This window comes from Ruditapes philippinarum, unplaced genomic scaffold (genome assembly GCF_026571515.1).
Source record: "Ruditapes philippinarum isolate M1 unplaced genomic scaffold, ASM2657151v2 ctg404_1_1_1_1, whole genome shotgun sequence".
NCBI classification, from domain to species: domain Eukaryota; kingdom Metazoa; phylum Mollusca; class Bivalvia; order Venerida; family Veneridae; genus Ruditapes; species Ruditapes philippinarum.
This window is the reverse complement of record NW_026852024.1, coordinates 53,966-77,880: the sequence shown is the minus strand read 5'-3', so window position 1 is coordinate 77,880 and position 23,915 is coordinate 53,966. Positions and strand designations below refer to the sequence as shown.

The 23,915-nt window shown below is 31.3% G+C and overlaps 1 protein-coding gene across 5 annotated transcripts in view; it reads left to right on the top strand.

The window, feature by feature from the left end:
• LOC132746986 (histamine H2 receptor-like) overlaps positions 1-23,335 on the top strand; it is a 176,295-nt gene extending 152,960 nt beyond the window's left edge. For 4 of the 5 annotated variants that reach the window (XM_060736300.1, XM_060736303.1, XM_060736293.1 and 1 more), the window contains one exon: positions 12,065-23,335. In XM_060736300.1, coding sequence (XP_060592283.1) covers positions 14,476-15,906 — 1,431 coding nt within the window. In that variant the 5' untranslated portion in view covers positions 12,065-14,475 and the 3' untranslated portion in view covers positions 15,907-23,335. The remainder of the gene's footprint in view (positions 1-12,064) is intronic. The other variant, XR_009628069.1, reaches the window with a different exon arrangement.
• The last annotated feature ends 580 nt before the right edge of the window (positions 23,336-23,915 follow it).

Genomic DNA, 23,915 nt, shown 5'->3' with positions numbered 1-23,915 from the left:
TCTGGTTTTATTTCTCTGTTAGAAGTAGGAAGTTAACAGAAAAAAGTAAGAGGTAATTATCACCGTATATTTAACGCCAGCACCTCGGCTTAATACCCCTTTTCTTTCATGTTTACCTCTGTTGATAACTTGATGAAATATAGCCAATTTAAATACATTTTACGAGCAATTCCTAGCACATAAAGTACACCGGTTTTATTTCTTACGCTCGTCTTGCTACAATGATTATCTGTTTAATGCGACCATGATAGAATGTTTATTGCACGATCATACAAGCTAAAAGAAATGCTTAAAGATTATTAATAAAATACTATAAAAATGAAAATGTGCCCGCATCGTCCTATCTTTACATGCTTTAAGCGTTTAAAAAATGTTTGCTTTTCCCTCTCATAAACTGTGTTTAATAGATACCTTTAACTGGTTTGATTAAGCATTAAAGCATGCAACCGTTTAACTTTAATGTATTGAACAAACATGCTGTACAGCCAAGCATATTAAATCAATCATCTGGGATCTTTTTCACTGAGCGGTAATAAACTTTTAAGAAGCTTGTCAGTTATCTTACATTGAAATATGCTTATATTACATTATTTATTGATTCAAATTAGTGAATAAAAACATAGTATAACCTAAGTAGATAAACTTCTCACAAAAACTGCTGCATTGATGCAAGACCACCCATATGAAAGAATAAATGTGATGTACATAAAAATATCTGCAAATTGCGTTGCTATTCATATCTTCTCCTTCATCTTTTTCTTCTACTTCTTTTTTCTTTTTCTTCTTCTTCTTCCTCAAAATTCATCCTTTTATTTTTCTTTCTTCTTATTCTCCTTTACAGTGTGTCTTCCTTTATGATAAATAATCGTTCCAAGATACGGAAAGGGGCGAAATATACCGAAAAGTGACAACCCATGAGAAACATTTATTTTACTAATATTTTTGTAGATTCCTCCTTTGTTACTTTCACTAGTAATACAAAACGTCATTTTGTAGCATGTCCACTTAAACTTCTGTATGTAATATTACAGGATCAAATGAGACATGTTTTTCTTGCATTATACCTTTGTATCGATTTGTCATAATAATTTGATATTTAATTCTGTATTTCACAAAAATGAGATATTTAGCTATGAAGTTCTTTCTGTTGAATTAGACAAGACAAGCATGTATATCCTATACATTTTTTTAAAAAAAGATTCCATTGCCCAGTATATCTTCAATGAGGAATGAGGCTGAAGCAAACAAATAGAAATAAAAAATCAACTATGGGCGTATATTTAAACAGTTTTTCAATAGCACGTGGTATCTAATGATATTTCTTTTAAAGTGTCGCGTGCGGCAGTTATCGCCTTATTTCTAAGGATCAAATGCTGTCCCCTACTCGTACATGTAGGTCCCAATGATTGTATAAGTCAGAAAAACAGCACTTCCCAACATCCGGGGATTCTAAGTGTCAAAAGTATTAGAAGCATGTGACATGGTCCCTGGTCTCCCTGTTGAAGTAAATAGGTGAATGGTTACTAAACTATGACGGCATGGCCAATTGGTTAACGAGCCAGACTAAGAAACGCTAGCTACAGATCCGATCAAGGACAAACCGTTGTTTCCTTGAGAAAGAAATTTTCTATTTTTTACTCAAAAATGGTTGTTTCTAGGACTGTATTCGATAGTATTCTATAGCGTAAAACTTCCTACATCGTCGAACTAAAATAAATTCTGTATGAACCTTAGTTAAAGTTAAGGACATGTTAATTCATGTTACTAAGTTAACAAAACTGTCAAATACTTGCTAAATATTGTATAGGAAAGTATGTCTGAAGCACTTGATAACATCGCAGCACTAGACTATTAGGAATGTATATAACATTAAAATATAATTGCTAAAAGTATTACTTAATAAAATATACATTTGTAGTATTGACAGCCGACTTAAGTAAAAGTTTGTTACACACACGTGTAATTTTAGAGCACGAGCGATATAAACACGAGGTATAATGTATATATTTAGAAAAATTCGGTCTGACCTATTGACTTTTCCGGCCAAGCAGTTTATATCGGTCATTTTTACAGTTTGTATAACTGCCAAAATTTATTGAAACATTAATAGGAGAGTAATACCTTTGCATTTGTTTTTCATACAAATGAGTTAGGTACATATGTAGTAACTGTTATTCATTAAGCTACGTTAAGATCCTGTAACAACCTTAATGTTTCCTTCACCTGCTTAACATGGTTAGTAATTGTAACAAGATTGTCAATATTTAAGGAAATATAGACATTGTTACATAAATATCCAAGTGAGCTACGTCTTCCAATAATACCAGGAAAAGCAAAAAGGGGTGTATTCTCCTGCTACACATTTATGAGTTGTGAAAATGAAATTTAGTGTCTTGTTCTTTCGAGTATTTATTTATTTATTATTGCCCTGAACATCATCTACTTGAACGACCAGGTGTGCTTAAAACAATACGCGCAGTTGTTTGTTTGTTCTGGTGTCTGACTGACTTAACAATATCCAAATAATAAAAATTGCTATCTATGAAAGACTTTAATCTTAAATTGTAAATATCAACTGAGGATTATCATAATTTTGTATATGCTAAGCTTATATATGCCATGTATATGATTGGCTTATTTATGCTTGTATATGCTAAGTTTATGTATGCTTGTATATGCTAAGCTTGCATATGCTTGTATATGCTAAGCTTATGTATGCTTGTACATGCTAAGCTTATAATCATATGCTTTTATATGCTAAGCTTTTATGTGTTTGTATATGGTAAGCTTATATATGCTTGTATATACTTAATATGGTGTTAACATTATCTGCCAAAAAGTACTCGAGGTCAATAAGTTCTCTACTAAAGTGTATGTGTCAAACGACTAAACGTAAACATTTTTTAGAGTTAGCGATTTTTTTCTTCTCATATAACGATCGTTTGAGACAAAATAGCAAGGAATTCGCATGCTAAGTTTTATGTTTTGCTCAATCTGGTTCCGTCAATGTATGCCATTGGCAAACATGCTTGTTTCAAGAACGACGGGATTCTATTTATTTGACATTTACTCTCACTGCAGTTCTAAATCCGGTAATGGTGCGGCACTGAGTCATCACCGGTAAAAGACGCGGTGTAACAGTGTCAAACGTGCGTACGTTTTATCTATATCATGACACAGGATAGAAGGATCTATGTCAGTATCACATGGTATAAAAGTCAGTTTTCAATTACGAAAGAATGTTAACTGACGGCTCTTTCTGGCATGGCAACAAGTGTCGGGGGTTTTGATGTGAATGCCGACTACATGACACAGGCATGTCGCGCATGGAATTTAATTTCAAACATTCCTCGATGTGATTTCGATCAACTGACATTTTGAGAATAAAGATGTAATTCATGAAATGAAATTCCGACCAGCAATTACAATCTGATAACAGGCAGACATTATCTAAATTATATAAGTCATTAACTTATAAGAGTGCTGAAATGCAATAGCTTATTATCTGAGACCACGTGACAGAATCACAATTTTTTTCCCTTGCGAAATACACCCACCACTCGAAGCGAAAGAAATTCAAAAGTTTGATTTTTTTCAAAGAATGTCATCATTTATTAATAAATAAAGTTATACATAGTTACTATTTCTTTTGTAATTTTGTTTAACTGATAAAATAAAGGCAAAGACACATATCGCGTAAGACAGTCTGTGCCAAAATTACTCACAATGGTATAATTTGAAATTGAGAATTTCACAAATGAAACCGACCAACGAAAAAACGTGATATTATATTTATTATATACATGTACACAGCTTATGATATTAACTATTTTGAATTGAGAAAATCTTGAAATTTTTAAATGTCTTTTATTTTGTAATCGATAAGTTATAATGTTTTGACATTTGCACATTATTTGTTAATAAAGCAATGATGTAGACACACGAGGGTGGTCATGTGACAGATTCAATAACATTTTAAAAGTTCAGCTCAATAATAAAGTGTCTATCAATAGACTGAAAGACCTTTCACAATTGAACTAAAAAGCCGGTTACATGTATTATAACAATAAAAAATGATACATTAAATACAATATGTTATAAAGGACAAAGCTTGTTATGTTTCTTGCATCATTATTAACTCCTCACGCTCAATCGAAACACTATTTACCCCTTGCAAAGTGTTACCGGAAGTTTGTTTTGTCATATTATATCTGGATATAATATATCCTTTAAGTTGTTCTGCTAAGGAAGTTCGTTTTGACATATTATATCTAGATATAGTATGTCCTTATGCTGTATCGCTACCGGAAGTTCGTTTTGCCATATAATATATGGATATAGTATATATCCCTATGTCGTATTACCTTGAATCTTGGGAGTTAATGAAGATATTTGCATTCTCTTGTCTTGGCTTTGTTGCTAGCCTTGTGTCAATAATAATCATTAATGTTGAATTATGAAATAATATATTAGTTTTGAATGATAAAAATTAAAAATGATTAACTACGCTAGGGTTTTATTATCTTTTTATTGGAAACACTCATTCAAATTGTTCTAGCTGTTTTTGTTCTATGCGAATTGCCTGCTTATAACTAACAACAACGTGTGTAAAGTAAGAATAAAAATATACGAGGTTTGTCACTTTGTAAATGTTTTCCTGTTGCACATTTCACTAACTTCATCGTTGTCTAATTGCACGTGACATTTGCATGTAGGTCTGACTGACGGCATGTCTGCGTTTACAGCTGCGTTCTATATCTGTGTATTCCCAAAATGTCTGGGACAGTTACACTGGTAAAATATTGTAGAGTTTTTAACCCTCTGATTTGTCTGAACAAATTTGTATTGCCTGGAATGTCGCTGTTATAGAATCAACGCGTGACTAATCGAATATATCAAGGTTTACCGTTATATATATCTGGGGACCAGGATAGTTTCCACTTAGCTAAAAAGTCTTAAGAATATGTTGATTCCATTTACAGAGAAGCATAGCAAACCTTTGTTTATTTAACAAACATTTTAATGTGCATAAGGTCTGCATTACCGTGTTCATAAAATTCTGAATTAACGTGTACATTATAAACTTCCGTGTTATCACATACATTAAATACTTCAGAAGACTCTGTATCACATGTATCACGTGCATTTAAGACTGCAGAGGATTGTTTCAAATCAAGTCAAGTCTGTTACGTCTGTAAACCATTTTTACCACTATACTCAGGTTGCTGTCACACAACGGTGTAAGATAAGTGACTGCCTAAATCATACTATGTTCTGCAATTTGATTGGATGTATATGTTTTCAAAGTAGTTTGCTTTTGTTATGAGAACGATTGATAATAATGTTGTTAAAGTGAATTATCTCGTTATATAAATATCATCATCATCATCATCATAATCATCATCATGAAATCACGAGCTCCAACAAAATTTATTTTTATTTCATTTTCAACAATACAATGTTATTGTTAAGACGTATTTCTATTACAACTACTTAATTGAAGCATATATTACAGAAATTACATTTCACCCACTCCAATGAATAATATGTGACATTTACATGTGTTTGCAAAAACAGGTAAATGTAAGAAGGCGACATCTGCCAGTCATAGTTAATGCCTTTTAAAACAAACCATCTCGGTCATTAAAATGATATTACGAACTAAAGTCTTGCCGTGATTTATTTAAAGTAAATCACATTAACACAGCTGTTCCGAGCTTGCTGACACATTAAATTGTATAATATCACACATGTATTGTAACGTTTTTCGGACCTAAAAATTGCTGTAGCAGTAAAATTTAAGTGCTCGAAAGCGCTGTGCTTCATGAAAGTTTATTAGTGGGGTTTTTTTGCTCATCGTCTATTAAGTTTACGTCTGGTAGAAGCCATTTAAAGAATATGAGTACTTCGAATCTATTATCCTTGCGAAACAACAGCATTACTTAGTTAAGTATTGCCGCCACTGGCCAACCAAGAGCAGGACACATATGTCTACTTGAATGCAACGGGGAATAGCGGGACATTTTAATTATCAAACCCCGATTAAGGCATGTCTTTCTGAGACTTAAATGCTAAAAATCATCAAATGCCCCCACCTCCTCACTACAAGGTGGGTACATCGTTGTGATCTTGGCGCCAACTCATTACCACTGTAGTTGCTCAACAGAGCGGGAGCGGACGATTTCCCTTGCCTTTTGTCTTTGCCATGCTCATTTCCCTTGTTGACCTCCACACTACCCCTGGGGATCTGGGGACAGTGGCTTATTCGCACATATCCTTAATGTCATGCATATATCGTAAAAGTTGTATGAAATAAAACAGAAATACTTAGTAAAGAAACACGTGCAAAGGACGCAATGTCTTGTCCCACTTTACAAAAGGCCTTGTTTCATTCTACATAGGATCTTCTTCATATTTCATTGTTTCATATTTCATTGTTTCAATTTATTGTCTATATGTTCTATGCATTGTTGTGCAGTGAATGAATCTTTATATTGTTGATTTATTTGCACGATAAACAGGTGTTCATCAACCATTTTTTTCTACGTTAGATGCGCGTGAAAACCGTGCAGTTATATCCCTGAATATTACTTTAAAATGTTTCACAGCATGGAAATGTGTATTTGTAAGACGTATTTCCCGAATTGTATGTTGAAGATTAATCTCATGCAAAGACTTAATCGCACGTTTAAAAAGCAAACATATTAATTCTGCCAAATTTTGTATTTCCCGTTAAATAGGTTGCAGGGTTGGAAAATATCTAAACAGAATATAGAAGTTCAAAAAAGAAAATATTATAGTTCTTTCGAAATATACATTTTATGTTTTAGTGGAAAAAAGGTGTTTTATTTTAGATCTTATCGGTTTAATTGGTTCATTCTAACATTTACATTCTTACAGTAAAGAAAAGTTTGCTTTTTTCTACCGCGCTTTACTTTTCTATCGCGTCGAAGAGTTTCCTTCTCGCCCAACTGACATAAAAATCATTTATGAATCAAATATATCGATAATCGAATGATTGCTACATTGATGTATACATAAATGGAACGATCAATTAGAAATTCAATCTGAATTCATACCAGTTGACTTAACGATCGCAAAACCTACGCTCCTTTTTCAATCTCTTATTTATTTCAAACTTTGAGGGTGCGAAGACTGTATTCAAAGTCAAATTTCAAAAGACAGTATAGAAATATTTAATATCTATATCTTAGGCACCTTTCATATTGGTCGTTATTTTGGACACTTTAATTATCTTTAATTTAATAGAGACGACAGCGATTTTTGTATTCGTAAGAAGATTTCATTGATTTTCTCTTAAAAGAAATGAATGTAATGTATTAATGATCACTGCATCTAATTTGAATAAAAGTATATATATTTAGACATAAACCTATCACAATTAAATCGTTCCTGAAGATTAATGTATGTTTAAAACGTATGCCATATTTCAATATGTTCATATGTTTTGCGGGATAGGGTAAACTGTCATGTTATTAATTAGTTTTCTCCTTGACTTACAATAGCTTAAAGTTATATTTTAATATTGAATTGAAAAATTGATTCTTAATGCGCTTTCATATTTATGTCTCCCAATAGAGATAGTTCTATATTTTTTACAAATATATACTCGATAAATACCTCATGGTGTCATAGTGTCGTAATTAAACTGTAATTTGCTATTATAAGCTGACATCGAAAACTAATGACAAGAGTTGTCGTACCTGATAAATGACATTATTGGACATGGCATATATCATTATTTATTTTCATCGTAGTATGTTGGTTAACATAATTAGCAGATGTAAATCATATTTCGGTAAATGAAATTACGACGAAAGAAAATGAATGTATTATATATGAGTGATTGCAAAAGTAGGTAATAAGAAAAACAAAGAGGAAAACTGGGTTAACTTATTTCACCTCAAATTCTTAACTGAATTCTCTCAATGTATTACGTTGTTAGGTCTGTTTCATAGGTTTTTGCTGTTGTTGTTGCTGTTATTGTTTCTGTGTTTTTGTGGAATGTTTTCCGTTATTGGACGCTGTAGAGAGGTCCGGTTGTTGTTAATGTTGTTTCTTTTCTTTTTTCAATAACATCGTTTTGAGTTTTGTGTTTGTAATTTTTATATTTCATTAATTTTATTTTTATTATTATGGTTATATTATTCTGTAACATATGTTTAAGAGTCTGATATCTAAGGCTAAGCATGTGCTTAACAACAAATTCGTTAATATCTTTCATGCTTCTTTTTGTTAAGGGACCGTATCTCTATATCCTAGTTATGTGAATTTATTAGACCGTCTTAGACCGTTTCCGTGAAGGACTTTACATTGTTCAACAAAAGTATAAAAATATATATATTATTTTAAACGAAAGCACACTCCCCACATGTTAAATATTCATATCTAACATCCAGCGCTTTTTATTTTACTATTCACTCGATATTCTTTTCAAAGTTTCTTTTACTACAAAAAACGTCTATATGAGATTTCATCTAAAAGCTAGCTAAGTGGTCTCTCCCACGCTCAGCAAAAAGAAAAGAAACAAGAAATAAATAATGTATATATTTAATTTTTGTTCTAAAAATAGGTTCAGGATATTGTTGTTTGTATTTATCATTAAATTGTCAGCTTCTAATTTATTTATAGATCTGTAATGAGTTATTACTGTACTTTGAAAATAAAATGGCTGAAAACTTGTCGGTAGTTTGTGCCAAAAACGAAGTATATATATATATCATAGACCCGTTATTGTTGTTTTTTTCACACATGATTCAAGCTTTAGTCATTGAACGAGGTATTAATATTTTTAAAAAGACAACAACAACAACACAACGGTAATTCGGTCGGTGACGAGAGTAATTCAGAGTTCAATATACGTAAAAAGGAAACACTTTATATACCCAATATAAATCGGCTTTTTATACAAATGTATCTTTAATAACCGAATATATTAGTGATGTAAACTTGCAAATGTTTGTCAGTGTTTGAGGGATAAACGTATTCTGACACGACTTACTGTGAAATACAGGATAGCCTAAGAATGAATATAAAGATCGTTAAATTTTGTTGTGAAAGACAGGGGAAGAGCATTTTCTCATTTTAAATAAATTGTTAATGCTATCTAAACTTTTATTTTCGCTCTTAAGTAGGCTATTTTCATTTACTCAACGACAGGCGAGTATCTATATATAACTGGGCGTTCCAGAATTGTGTAAAATATAATCTGTTCATTAAAAATAGCGTTTATTTTAGCTTTGAAATTTAGTACACGTAATATATACAGACGTTTTCTTAGCTTTCGACATATTTCCCCTGTATATTATAATATTTCTGACCTGCGTATTTGCTAAAAATGATAATATCCTTTTCAAGTACATTGTAAATCAATTTTACAATAGAAGGGTAGAAATTCATAAAACAACTCGACGATCGTAAAATGTATGTGCATCGCCATGGTCTCGAGAAAGTCTGTGGCCCATATTCGCTAAGTGCATCGCCATGGGTTCGAGAAAGCGGCTTGGTCATGGTCCATATTCTCCTAAAACTAGGCTAAGAGATAGGAAAAAAGACGAGTCAGTTTAAACTGAACTATAACCCTATACATCTATGACCCAGGTTAATGCACTATGTATATCAGTTTAAAATTAGTAATTTGATGACGTGTTTCTTTATACTTTATTCATTCTAATGATACTATAATTATACAGCTGAATGGGAAACAGAATGAAAACTGATTTTTAATTCGATTTATGAAAGAAACCTAGACGCAGATTGAATTTTAATTCTATTTAGTTGAGAAAATACACAAATTGAATTTATTCATATTAGGGATACAATAAACTCTTCGCATACTGATATATTTTATTACATGGAAGCATGTGTTACATGACATCAGATTTGTTACAGTAAAACCAAGGTTGTTACAACCTTCTTCCGAACTTAAGAAAATATAGAGTGTGAACATTGGCATATAGAAAATGCCAGTGATGAAATGTAATTTATCTGCCAATTAATCTTAAAAACAGTTTTGAGTAAAATAAAAACTGTTCTTTAATTGTTGGTAAATCAATAATTACAAAAAAAAAAACATTTAAACTATAATTATGAGTAGAAAGTTATATTGGTAGTCTGGCTGCTGACTGTTATCATTATAATAATTGTGTTTTGATGAAAAGCATACCAATGTAACTAAATTGTAAGAACTGATTTTTGTTGTGACGAAGTGAGTGATGCATGCGCAAAATTATATCACTTTATTTGCTTGACATAAGAAGCGGAACATTTTGCTACCGAACGTTTTCCTATATATGAGCCGCGCCATGACAAAACCAACAAAATGAGTTTGCGACCAGCATGGATCCCGGACCAGCCTGAGCATCCGTGCAGTCTGATCTGGGTCCATGCTGTTCGCTATCAATTTCTCTACTTGTAATAGGGTTTGTTAGCGAACAGCATGGATCCTGATCAGACTGTGCGGATGCGCAGGCTGGTCTGGATCCATGCTGGTCGAAAACCCATTATGTTGGTTTTGTCGTGACGCGGCTCATATGAAAGTCATGTGCGTTAAAAAATCTGATATATTTTTAACTTTTTGTTGTTGTTAAATTTTTCTTCTGATACTAGCATTAGAAGTTGAATATTACCTGAAAGTTTTTAAAATGATCGTTAGTTTATTTCTCAAATTGTAGGTTTACACTATTTTAATACAATCTATTATTCATGCAGCCTAAATCAAGACTTTTCTTTAAACCATGTAATTGGCGAAAAATAAAAAAATAAACTTTTTTTCTCTGATACAGAATAGATATTGACGTTTTCATTTTAACAAATCGCTTTAATTAAGCCGTTTTTTCTTTATAACAAGTTGTAGATTTAACAAAAAATAGATAAATCCGTTTTCCCTGATACACATTAAACATTTATATTATATCTAATCGTTAATGTCTGTGTATTCTATACATTATTTCTATACATTAAAGCAAAAAAGCATTATATCAAATAACTGAATACCGTATTCTATTGTAATAAAAGTCAAAGAATTAGTTATACATAATTGCAAGGTCAATATTAGTCCAATTTGTTAAGGAGCATAAAGTTTGAACTATAAATTACACGGTACAAAAGGTTTAAGTGTAAGCAAAGTATTATACAAAAATAGAGAATGTTTTAATATTTTCGTAAGTTTAAAACCAAACTTTTCAATTGTGTTGTAAATACGTCTATTTCTAATTTTACCCCGTTTTCTCTAGAAGGTCATGTCGACATCTTTTTGTTGATACCATCTATATAATGATATATTGTGAACTATGGGGTTGTTACCTTAGTAATATTATCTTATTTATTTTTACTGTTTCTTTGGGATCATTGTTATCAGTACTTTATTGGGTAGAAGATTGAATACTAAATAAGCCGGTGCTAGGGGGAGGGGTGAAAGAGAAGATGTTGCTCGTTTGCGCTTTCCATTATCTTCCATGAAAAGACTCAGTCAAATGGGGTCTGCCGTTTTCACTTTCAAAACATTTGTTTCCGAGGAAACTTTTCACAAGTCTTAACAAAATCTTTATTGAATAAAAAAACAATTTGAAGCACCATTTCCACTTTTCATTCATTCAAAATTTATCATGAAATAAATTTGCCGTACTGTAGATTATTAAGTTCATTTGATGCTGAAAAGATTGTGTCTAAAAATTCTGTATTCTGGAAATACTTTTCAAATACTAGTATTGTAAATAATTTTATCAATGTATTTCTTATTTAAAAACATCCGTTTACAATTCATTACAATTACATTTACGGTATCTATATATTTCGCCAGTAAAATCCTTTTTATTTAATTGCTATTCAAAGTTTATGATTCTGATATATATAACATATGTGGAGAATGTGATTGTTACATGTGGAGAATTATTACTATCCGTTTCAGAAAGTTTGCACCGATAATATAAGACTAAACACAGAGTATCAATATCATTATGTAACTGTATTCATTTGAAACCAAATAACCATCTGTTAAAAATAAATTGATTGTGAAGTAAACATTATATTTGATACATTTCAGGAGGCGTAAGTGTCATTTTACAATAAGAAGTGACGAAGACAGCCGCATGTATGCCGTAACAGCATCGACACAAATGTTCTACATTTAAATGAGACTGCGTGTGCCATAGCTCTGGAGTATGCAACAGTTGACAACATTTGAAAACAATTAAAGGTCTCGTTGAAACAAAAAATCGTGTGTAAACTAGAAAACTAGAGCAATCAAAGCTTATATAACGACCGAATTTATAGATCTTCGGACGTATGCTAAATATTCTTCAGTCTCATGCCGTATCATCATCATTATACAAGCTGAACACACATATACAAGTACGGTAAACTGGACCTGGTATTCTCATCATAGGCGATGCTTACTCATTTTCTGGCATGGCACATATAGTTTTGGAGAAAGAAATATGTTCTTTTGGCAGAACTAATGACGTGATCTAAAAATACAAATTCTGCACAACGCAATCGCCTGTGTAATGAGTTTAACACTGTCAGACAAAAAATGAAAACTGTTTCTAGTCAGTCTCTACATGTACTAAAACCGTCTTGAGTTATTATTGCATACAGGATTAAACGTAGAGACATAATCTAGAGTATTCAAAAGTCCCGATAAAGAAATTACAACCGATTAAATGGACTTATATTGTGATCGAGGCCTTCACTTTGATTTTGCGAACGATTTCAGTTTAAAGTTACACTAACAAATCCTCCAAACCTTGAGAGAGAAAACATATTGGAAATTAAACATAACATTTTTCATAACGCTACGTTAAACATGCAATAATAGTGCTTTTGAAAATAAACTAGTTAAAGTCTAGTATAATAACTAGTCTTTCTTAATTTAGCATATATTTTTCTTTCACGAGACAGGAATTCTACAAGAAGTAATAAATACTACTTAAGATATTTTCCGCTAGTGTTTATTGGTTTTGAAAGAGAAAAGGTTTACATGCATGTACCGGCTAAAGACTGTTTAAATGGACAGATTTGCTTAGCTTAACGTATGTACGGTCAAGCATAAAAAGATTAGTTTACTAATTCACAATGGATTTGGTGAAACAAGGCGCATGCCAGATCGGAATAGTGACAAACATAAGGTTATTGCTTAAAGACGCGTGTATTTGGAAACGGAGCAGGAGTGCTTGCTGTTTGTAGACAAGGAAATTTGATTTATCTGATTATAAAAACAAATATAAAACTGTGAGGGAACATCTATAGTATTTGGTAAAATTGGATTTTAAACTGACTGAGTGACTCTTAAAGTGACGTATTAATATTTTTTCACCGGATGGATTTAAATTGAAAGAAGTCTTTGATAGGCAGTTTGTTCAACTTGTTTTGAAGAAATATTAACTTGCCCGACATTAAAATATATTCACCGGTATTTTATAGTGAAAGTAGTGAAAAGTTTAACTCTGTCTTGTTATCGAAAGTACTTATATTCTTGTGATTGTGACAAAATGGCGTCCTGTAGTGCAGAAAAAATATGATATTAATAACTTTTGACCTTGTCACATTAACTTTTATGTGAAAGTGAAATAATTATTATACAACCAGTTATTTAAAAGCGGAGGAAAATTGAAAAAATCTGTTTAGCGGATTGAATGCTAACACTCGACACGGTAACTAATGACTTTATCTTTACAGAAAGATTTCGAAAACGATAAATTCAGTTACAGTTTTTTTCCCAGTTAATTACGTTCTACCGATGAATTATATATACGGGGAATTGATTGAATTTCCACAGACTTAACATTGAAATAAGATGTGGATAGCTTAACACGCCAATAAATCGTTCAAAACTACACTAGGTTGTCTTCAAACCGCACAATATTAAAATAAATAGTGCATTAGAGCGTACGGACAAATTTTAAAAGAAAGTTTTATGATTTATTCTCGTCCCGTGCTAAAGTCCTCTACATGTGGCCATCTTACTGAAGAAAGTTTATAATCCCCTAAAATATTTTTTCCATAGTATTAGACGGATGACAGCAAGTGTATTAAGAATCTATCGAAATATATAAATTGGATTAATGCGAATGAGTTGAATAAGAAAACATACATTGGATTTATGTGTATTCAACGCATCTATGCGAAATAATAGACATGGATATTTGTGCAAAGTAAAAGAGGCTTGGGGAGTGTAAAAAAATCAAATTCATAAAACATAAGCAAAGAGGGGGATAAGTGATTTTGTAATGATGTAGATTTGGGAGTATTATTATGATATATGTAGATACGCCATCAAAATGCATTTACTTAACTGTGAACGGCACTCCTAGAAGATTTTGATTTGATTTCCAACGATTTTGATCCGTCAGACAAAAAAGAAAATCAGAGTAATGAATCGTCTATGTAGTGTTGCAATAGAAAAATAAGACACATTTTCAGGAATACCAAAACGGAATTATTTAGATTCACGTTATGGGAGATATTGTAGATTTGGCAGTCGTCGGAATCACTGAGAAAATCGCCAATTTCAGCGGATTTAGTAATACAAGTAGTGGATATTTTCCTCTTAATACAACGGAAAATATTTCAGTCGTTATAAATGGCTCGACTACGGAAGCGCCTCAGGAACCTACGTATAAAGTATGGCAGCAGATTGTGATTTCTGTGTTACTAGGTGTGTTAATAATAGGAACTATCATAGGAAATTCCTTAGTATGTATTGCAGTGGGATTAGTTAAACGTTTGCAGTCTCCATCTAATTTATTAATAGTGTCACTCGCGTTGTCCGATTTGCTTGTGGCTCTTCTTGTAATGCCATTCTCCGCAATAAATGAGGTATTAGGAGGAAGGTGGCCTTTTAGTGAAACGGTTTGCGATTTGTGGACCTCTCTCGATGTGATAATGTGTACAGCATCTATACTGAATCTGTGCATGATAAGTGTGGATAGGTACTTTGTGATAACAAGACCATTCCAGTATGCCATAAAAAGGACGCCTAAGCGAATGGCTATAATGATAGCGGCTGTATGGTCTTTGGCAGTTATAATATCTGTACCTCCTTTATTCGGATGGAAAACTGAACTCGGACCTGGGGAGTGTCATATAAGTCAAGAGATAGGATATCAAATCTATGCAACATTTGGGGCCTTTTATGTTCCGCTAATAGTGATGATTGTTATTTATTTTCGAATTTGGTTAGTGTCATCTCGGATTATGAAAAAGGAACAGACGTCGAAACTCGGTAGCATAGACAAGGGTAATGAGCATATAAACATGTCTGCAAAATCATCCAGAAGTAGCGGTGCCAGTGATCATTTGAATATTCCGAACGGAAATCTCCATAAGAACGGTTTTACGGAAGCAGACGATGCATCGACGGAAATGCTTCCAACGTCGAAACAAGCAGTTCACAGGAGACGTTTCACATTAAAATCGTTTTTATCGCGGACTAAGAGCACTGGTGGCTCGTCGCGTGAGAGAAAGGCGACGAAAACTTTAGGGATTATTATGGGAGGCTTCACGCTATGTTGGCTTCCATTTTTTATTCTTGCCTTAGTAAGGCCATTTTTAAATGATCCAGACAGTATTCCGTTATGGATTTCGTCCATGTTAATGTGGCTAGGATACTTTAATTCATTTATGAACCCAGTGATTTACGCTCGATTTAACAGAGAGTTCAGAACTCCATTTAAGGAAATATTGTGCTTTCGGTGTCGTGGAATAAATCACAGATTACGTAGTGAGAGCTACGTCGAGCAATACGGGCCTGATCAGATATACAGAGACCGTGATCGTGATAGTTTGAGGCCACCTCGTGATTCCATAGTACGTTATAATAGCCACGGACACACGCACGTGCACATAGGAAATGGTAATTCTAAAATGGGTGAATCCAAAATTTAGAAACGAGGCAGCAATTGGACGATATGTCTTCAATATAGCTTGAATTGTTCAAAGGGAGACAGTGAGTAGCTTTGTAAGCTAAGGCTATGTGTTCGTGCAACGGATGCTTCTTGAAACGGTCTGTGTTCTTTCACGCTGAACGTATAGATAGCTGGTCTCATCTCCAGAGGGTAACATAATAATACCATGAAATGGGTAAAATTTGACACACATATAAATGTGAATAATTATATTTTGTTGTGATTTTCACATTTAGTGTCCATGTTAATTCGTTGTTAAAATATTATTCTTCAGGTTCTGTATATATTTAAGTTATTGTGTACTTGGTGACTTTTAAGTGCTGCTGAAGTTATTATATAAATAATTATTATAATATTATAGACTCGAGATTAGTGAGAATTCGACATAATACTATGAGATTATTAAATAGATTGCACAGTTTTATTTACAATTACAAAATGCAGATATTATGGTGCAGATTAGGCGGTGGTTTAGTTATGGGGGATATTTAAGTAGGGGATTATAATAGAAGAAATCCGAAATCATATGTAGGTCCCGTACAGTCATATACATGTTCTTAGAACACTTCTTGATAAATAATTAATCAATTTTAAGTTAAGTTATACTCCACGTAAGAAGGTTAAAACAATTTTTCTCACTTCAAATATGTTTAATTTTATGATAAAATTTTTAATTTTATTTTTTAATATTTAATATCTCTCACAGCTCAAGATCGAACTAAAGGTACTTAAGCGAGATTTGTTTCCATTGTCACGTGGTACGTATCAAATACGACCACTTTGATTACATTTTAACTGCCATAGTCTGTTCTAAAATATAATAACATGGTTTGTTTTGTAATACAAGACATTTAGACTTTTTCTGGGACGTATTACGTCATGATACTAAAAACTGATAACACAAAATGCATTTTTCCCCAAAAAATTGTGTCATATATTTATAACAAATAAATCATATGTAAATAGATGCATATTAATTATTGAAAACGCTTGTATTTGTATATATAAGAAATCACTTATACATTGTTGAATACCATGTTTTTGTTGTTAGTCGCTTTACGTCATATTAAAACATATGTGAGTCGCCACGTTAAAAGGTCCATAACTTTATATACATATTTAAATACTATAAAAATACATTTTGATTTATTTATTGACCTGACAATGCAATTACATTCATTAAATAATCTGAAACTCCGGAAACATTCGGAATTGTTCGTGTCTTTCCGGGGTAAATTCGGTATTTTCCGCTTTTCTGTTTGTTGTACTGGTCCTCTATAGGATGACTCACACATGTTAATACCACACTAATAGCTTGCCTATGCAGAACCATACCATAGTATTTTAATTGTCTAATATGAAACTATCTTGGTCTTTTTTTCACCCTACAAATAAACAGATTTGCTACAAGTAAAATAGACCTGCTTTCAGTTTAACTATACGTATTTTAAGAAAAAATCTTTTGAGTACAAAATGGTGATGTAAATTTTTGTGTTTTTTGCTAGAATGTGATTATTATACACCAGTCTAGATAAGTAAAATTATTTATTCTATTACTGTAGATGGAATCAATCAATAATGAAGGAAGAACCACACAATTAATAAGTATCAATTAATTAGATACTTACATGAAAATAGCAACCGCTTAATGAACGTAAATATTTGATTAACGAAGGTATTTAATTAATTTAACGAAAAGTGCCAATATGCCATTCATTTTACAAGATTTGTATTAATTATTCGATTTTTAATGAATTAAGCGAAAGGTTTGACCATTTAACGAAAGTATGTACTTATTTCAACGAAACATACCGATATCATGCGAAATGACCCTCTAAAATTCGGTTCGTAAAGTGATAATGAAAATATTTAAATGTAATTTTTGGGGGGTAAAAATGTTAAAACGCTTTGCATTTTTATACTTTGGAAGGTCAGTTTCATATAAGATACTGTTTTATAACATGTAGGTAATCCACGTGTCTTACAAAACATAAGGCAACGTAATATTGTTTCGTAACAAAAGTAATCTCTTTAATGCAGGTTTCCACGTATAATATCTATAACATTAAGGTTTTCCACGACGACTTACAAATAAGAAAATGTGATTTTTTAAAGCTTTTTTTCTTCTTGTTCCTTTCTTCTACCATTTATAATTTAATTGACTTTGAAAACACTGCTGTTCGTGATATGGAATCATGCCCTCTTTTGTTTTGAATATACCATTAATTTTCTAATTTAATTGAACTTTTTTTTTATTTTGCCTACTTTGTTATACATTTTACAGGATAATGTTTTGTTTTCATTTCATAAGAGACACTGTCGATTGGCTTATTCATGTGTATAGTTTGAAGAAGTTGTATCAACTTAATGCCTATTCAAATGTGTTAACAATGCAATATTTTACCAAAGTCCCGACATAATAACTTATAAAAATATAACTGCATGTGTTGATTAAAGGTGTAAGCCTATTGTATTTAGCCTATGCAAAACACAATTATAAAAGCAATAAATTTGTTACGAACTGTATAAATATTTAATTTTTGTTTTGCAATATTATGCACACATGTAAATCTGCTATGTTAGCATTTTTAGAACATCTTTTACAAAATTTAAATAGAATTATTATAAACAATATGACGATATGATACTTTAACAACTGACGTCATTTTTATGATCTCATTTTCATACTTATATATAAATTATCATTTATTTCATCATAAAACGTTACAGAATTTTTTTTTTCTATATAAAATTTCACGTTTTATTAATACGGTATTCAATTTATTTTAAGAACGTTTTTTAAGCGTTGGCCGAAACTTTAACACGATTAAGAAAATAGTGTACAGGCTTTCAAAAATACTATTATATACATGTGGATCTATAACTGAAAACAAAACCTGATCATTCTTAACGGTTGTACTTAATCTTCTGTTCTTTCCATTCAAGCATGTATATACGTACATAACCTTAAACCCGTGCCAAATCCGTATTTTAAAAATAGGCTGTTATTATAAATCTTTTCATTATTAGTAACCGTTTGTAAATGTTTGTAGGGGATAAACCCCGTAATATTATACACTCGCTTTCAAATTAAGTTATTAAAACATGTACATAAAAGCAATCGCCGTATTTTTTACAGTATTTTTTTCTTTTCTCGATGAATGACACTTGCATAGTGTTATACATAAATAAATGACACGAAAACAGTAATCTTAATATCCAAAATTACACGACACTTAAATTGAACATTAGATAAAAGCTTGTGTCGATCACGAGTTATTTCAATAATTGAAAAGCTAAACTGACAACAAATAGAATTAAGTGAAATTTGAAAAAGAAGTATAATTATCATATCATTGGGGAAAAAACACAACGCCCTACTTAAAAACAATATTTTGGACTTGTAATTTCAGGTTTTAAGAACTCAAAAAGAGATATTTTTAAAATGGGTTTGATATGATATGAAATATTGAATAATTCCATAAAGGTGTTTCGAATATTCTTGCATCTCTATTTAATTAATTGTTATTGTGTATATAATTTTTTTAAAAATACAAGATTTCGTATAAAAATATTTCCACAATCATGATAATGCTAATATCAAATGCTAATACACAATATTTTATCGTTGCTTTCTTGTTTAAAGGTTCTAAAGCAAAATAATTCATAATATATCTTTCCCGTTTAAAGCAGCTTACCACTGTATAAATGCCTATTTTAGATCTTATTAATAGTGGTACTGTTGAAATTTAACAACATGTATAACATTTTTATTGTCAAGTGAACAAAAATTAACTTTGGCGGCAATTATAAATATCTTGCCAGTCTCCACTATGGTCTAGAATCCCATCAATGGCTGATTTTTTTACTATCCAACTCGTTATTAGGAAATCAGTGGTTCTTTTTCTGGTGCACGCTCTTGTCCGAAAATATGAAAGAAAGAGGTCAAATTGTTATCAGAAAACTCAGACTTACTAAGGTTTTTCGACATAATGTGACTGGATTTTTTTCCTCAAAATATTTTTACCATTTGATGTTGGTCTGAACCAATTACCTGTTTGCCAATTTTCAGATAATTCCCTCATTCCGTTTGCCCAGAATAAATGTTGTTATTGTGAAAATGATACAATATAAAAATCATAACAACGCTTTTCTGCTAAATTCGGCTAAAATCGCATATAGAATTGATTTTCAATTCAATTCTGGGTATATTTCTTTGTATCCTTTGTAAATTCCAATTTTAGGAGCTTCACTTGATATTTGTAAGATTTTCAAATTTATATCTCTAGGCTTTCAGACCTCAGGGGAGTTCCTTTAAAGGGCAAAAGAAATACGCCGATATATAGTTACAATAGCTAGTTGAAAATAACTCTGTAGATACTACATCTACCCCACCGTGGGTTCATCTGGTTAATCTAAAGCCCAATTAAGAGTAACGATAAATGCATAAGGTATTTCTTACAAATAGTTATAAAGGGTAAATGTATAACATACGTACATAATTGATTCAAACATTAGCGAAATTATCCGATCAGTTGATAAGTTATAATTTAAAACTTACTTTATGTAAACTGCATTGAAAAGAGAATAAACTTAACCTTCAAAACAGAAAACCACTTTTGAAATGGACCCATCACCTTATTCATTGTACCAAATTGCTGCCGCTTTATGTTTTTTTGGTCATAGTCTACAAAAGAAAATGCATTTCCTTCTGTGCACTGAAATCAGTCATCTATACTTCTTTTCTCATTTTTCTTTATTTTTCTAACGTAGTAAGAGACGAATGTTCGTAACATGACACTTGCATATCTGGTCTTAATCTTCATATTACAGCAGTGAAATAACCTTTGTTTAAAGTCTTTTGAACAGATAAAACATTAAAGTTAACTTAGTTCAAACATTGCCTTGTGTGTTGACAAAATGTCGAAGATTTGATTTCATAGCAAAGATTAGCACAATGTATTACAGATTTTAAGTTCCTGATCTTTAGAAACTGCTTGATTACATACCAATTGTTTTATATTTCATTTTATTTTTTATATACTTTTTTAACAATACTATGTATTGCGTTAAATGAAAACTGTAGATTGTTTATAATTTATAATTGAGATAGAAGAAGTTAGCGTTAGAGTTAAGTTGATATTTTACTTTAAAAATGTTATTGTTTTAAAGTAATCTGAGTTAAATCATCCATCTTAAATCTTGATATTGACTTATAATTGTATTTAATATATCTTGGTAAGTTATTGAACAAAATTGCAAAATAGAGTACCCGTAATTCAATGTTTCAAAATAAATCAAGAAAGTTCTGTTAAAAACAAATATATATTTTGATGTTGAGTATTGAAATAAAGAAAGTTCTATCAAAAACTGAAAGCTGAAGTAAAAAATGTGAATAATATTACATCAGTAACTGTATAGCTTAAATCTAAAATATGATAAAACTTACGAAACGATGTATATGTATAAGGTTTATTTGTTATATTATATTATTTTATTAAATTATCAATGTAAAGAAAACCTTTGCATAACGATCGACTTATACTTGTTTTTTATAACAAATATTATTATTGTAATGAACAAAATTGTATTGGAAAATCTTAAGTGTCTCACAAAGGTTTCTGTTTAATCAATTCCTCTTACCATTTATATACAATTATCTTCCCGAGAGAATTCGTAAAAAATGTTATAAATCTGTAAACAAGAAAAAAGACTTAATATTTTATTTTTCATTTCTTTATAGTGAAAAATATTATATGCGAAATAATCAAATAACTATGGTGTCCTGTTTGGGCAATTTAAATGTAGGATTTTACCGCCTCCGTGGTCGAGGGGTTAGAGTCGATGACTTCTAATCCAGTTACCTCTCTGGCGTGGGTTCGATCCCCGAGAGATGCTTTGGTAGTTTAGCGCGGAGGAAGGTAGTCTAGTACTGGTGTAACTCTCCAGGAACGATGGTTAGGAAACTACCCGTCTATATGACTGAAATACTGTTGGGAAAAGACGTAAAATGAAACAAACAAACAAACAAAATGTAGGATTTTAATATTTAAAATATTTAATGTTTAATTTGTAGCATGTTAAACTGGTTAATTCTCGCGTGGGTTTATACTTGCGAGAGAATGTTTTGATTCTCGCGAGGATTAAAGTTAAATGCAAATTAAACGTTATTTCTCGGTATAGTCTCCCCACAATAATATAAAATCTCAATCCTTTATCTATCAAAATAAAAGAAATGAGCAACACATGGGATTTAGTAAAACTTTCGCGTGTTAACAGACTTTATCTTATTAGCCCTAATAGAACAACGTTAATAAACTTTTTATAAATTGATTTTAGACAATAATAGTACATTCTGTATTCCAAAAGTCTTTTATAATAATATACTTGTTAACTTTATGAAGTATTTTTTTTACACAAAAAAGTTATAATTCTGTATTATCAAAGAAGTCATCATCCAATATTTTATCTAATTAATTATGGAAATAATTAGAAACAAGAAATTGTACTTATATAAAAATGAACGTATTTGCAATTTGTTTATTTTCTATTATAAAAGCTTTGCGACTATGTATTAAACAAATCTCTTTTTTTCCAGCCATTTATAATCTGAGTTTGTATTTACTATATAAGTTATTATAATGATGTGATATCATAGCAACAAATTACAAATTAAAGATATAATATAATTGCAAGTTGTCATTGTTTAAATTTTCCATTTTTGGTATATAAAAGTGAATAAATAAACATGAAAAAATGTTTTTTACTCTAATTTCAAACTTTGCATTTTAGTATATAAAAGTGAATAAATAAACATGAAAAATTGTTTTTTACTCTAATTTCAATTTAACTATGCAGTAAAGTTCAACCTTCCCAGAGGTGACCCTCTGTATACCTTTGCTAATGATTTATCACACGGGCGTCATGTTGATACAATTCTATATACTCTTGTAAAAATCATTTTACGTTGTAGCAAGTCACTTCAGTTAAAATGTACAACAAAAAGTATTACACTCCATTTTTTTTAGTTCAGACAACCTTTGAATCTTTCCTGAACGATTAGAAACGACTTTTATATAATTTCTTTGTCTTTGCAATTTTGCATTTTATTTTCATTTGAAATCATTTTAAAACAAACTTCTTTCTTTGCAGGTTTTGCTTTTACATCAACATGTTACAGTTATGTTTTTTTTATGTTGTTAGAGGCCTACAAATATTTATACTGTGTTAAATAAATCTATTGTTATTTTTGCATAGGCCTATTGTATTTATTGATATATAGATTACTGGTCTATTGTATTGTTTATCAGTACATATAACATGTCCAGTTTTTACCTGTACAATGCCATTGCTTTTTAATAAAAACTGTTGATAACAAATATAAAAAATAAATATTGATGACATTTGTCTAGTTTATTGTTTTCTTTTTATGTACGTTTCTATATGCTATTCCATTTTTCTTATATAGCAGCCGCGTCACGACAAAACCAACATAACCAACGCTTACAAACCCTATTACAAGTATAGAAACTGACAGCGACCAGCATGGATCCTGATCAGACTGCGCGGATGCGCAGGCTGGTCTGGATCCATGCTGGTCGCAAACCCATTATGTTGGTTTTGTCATGACGCGGCTCAATTATAAAGGCAAGCAGACCTTTTTTAAAGCACCTCTAAACTTTACCCGTCTCTTTGCCTTCAGTGTTTGCCCACTTATTTAAATAAAACAGCATCAGATATGTAACCTAGGGGTGCTGGTTTGATCTTCGAACGGGGTTAACTTTTCTCGATACATTTGATCTCGAACTATGGGTCTAATGTTTTTTTTGTATCCCACTACTGTTACATATATTATGTGGGATTTGTAGTCGGTCATTTGAGACGAAAATTGTTTTTACCGGTTAGTTATCCAGGACAACCAGTTAGGTAGACCGATCCCTGATATATGACCAATATATGTTGACACCGGCGTAAATATCAAATAAACAA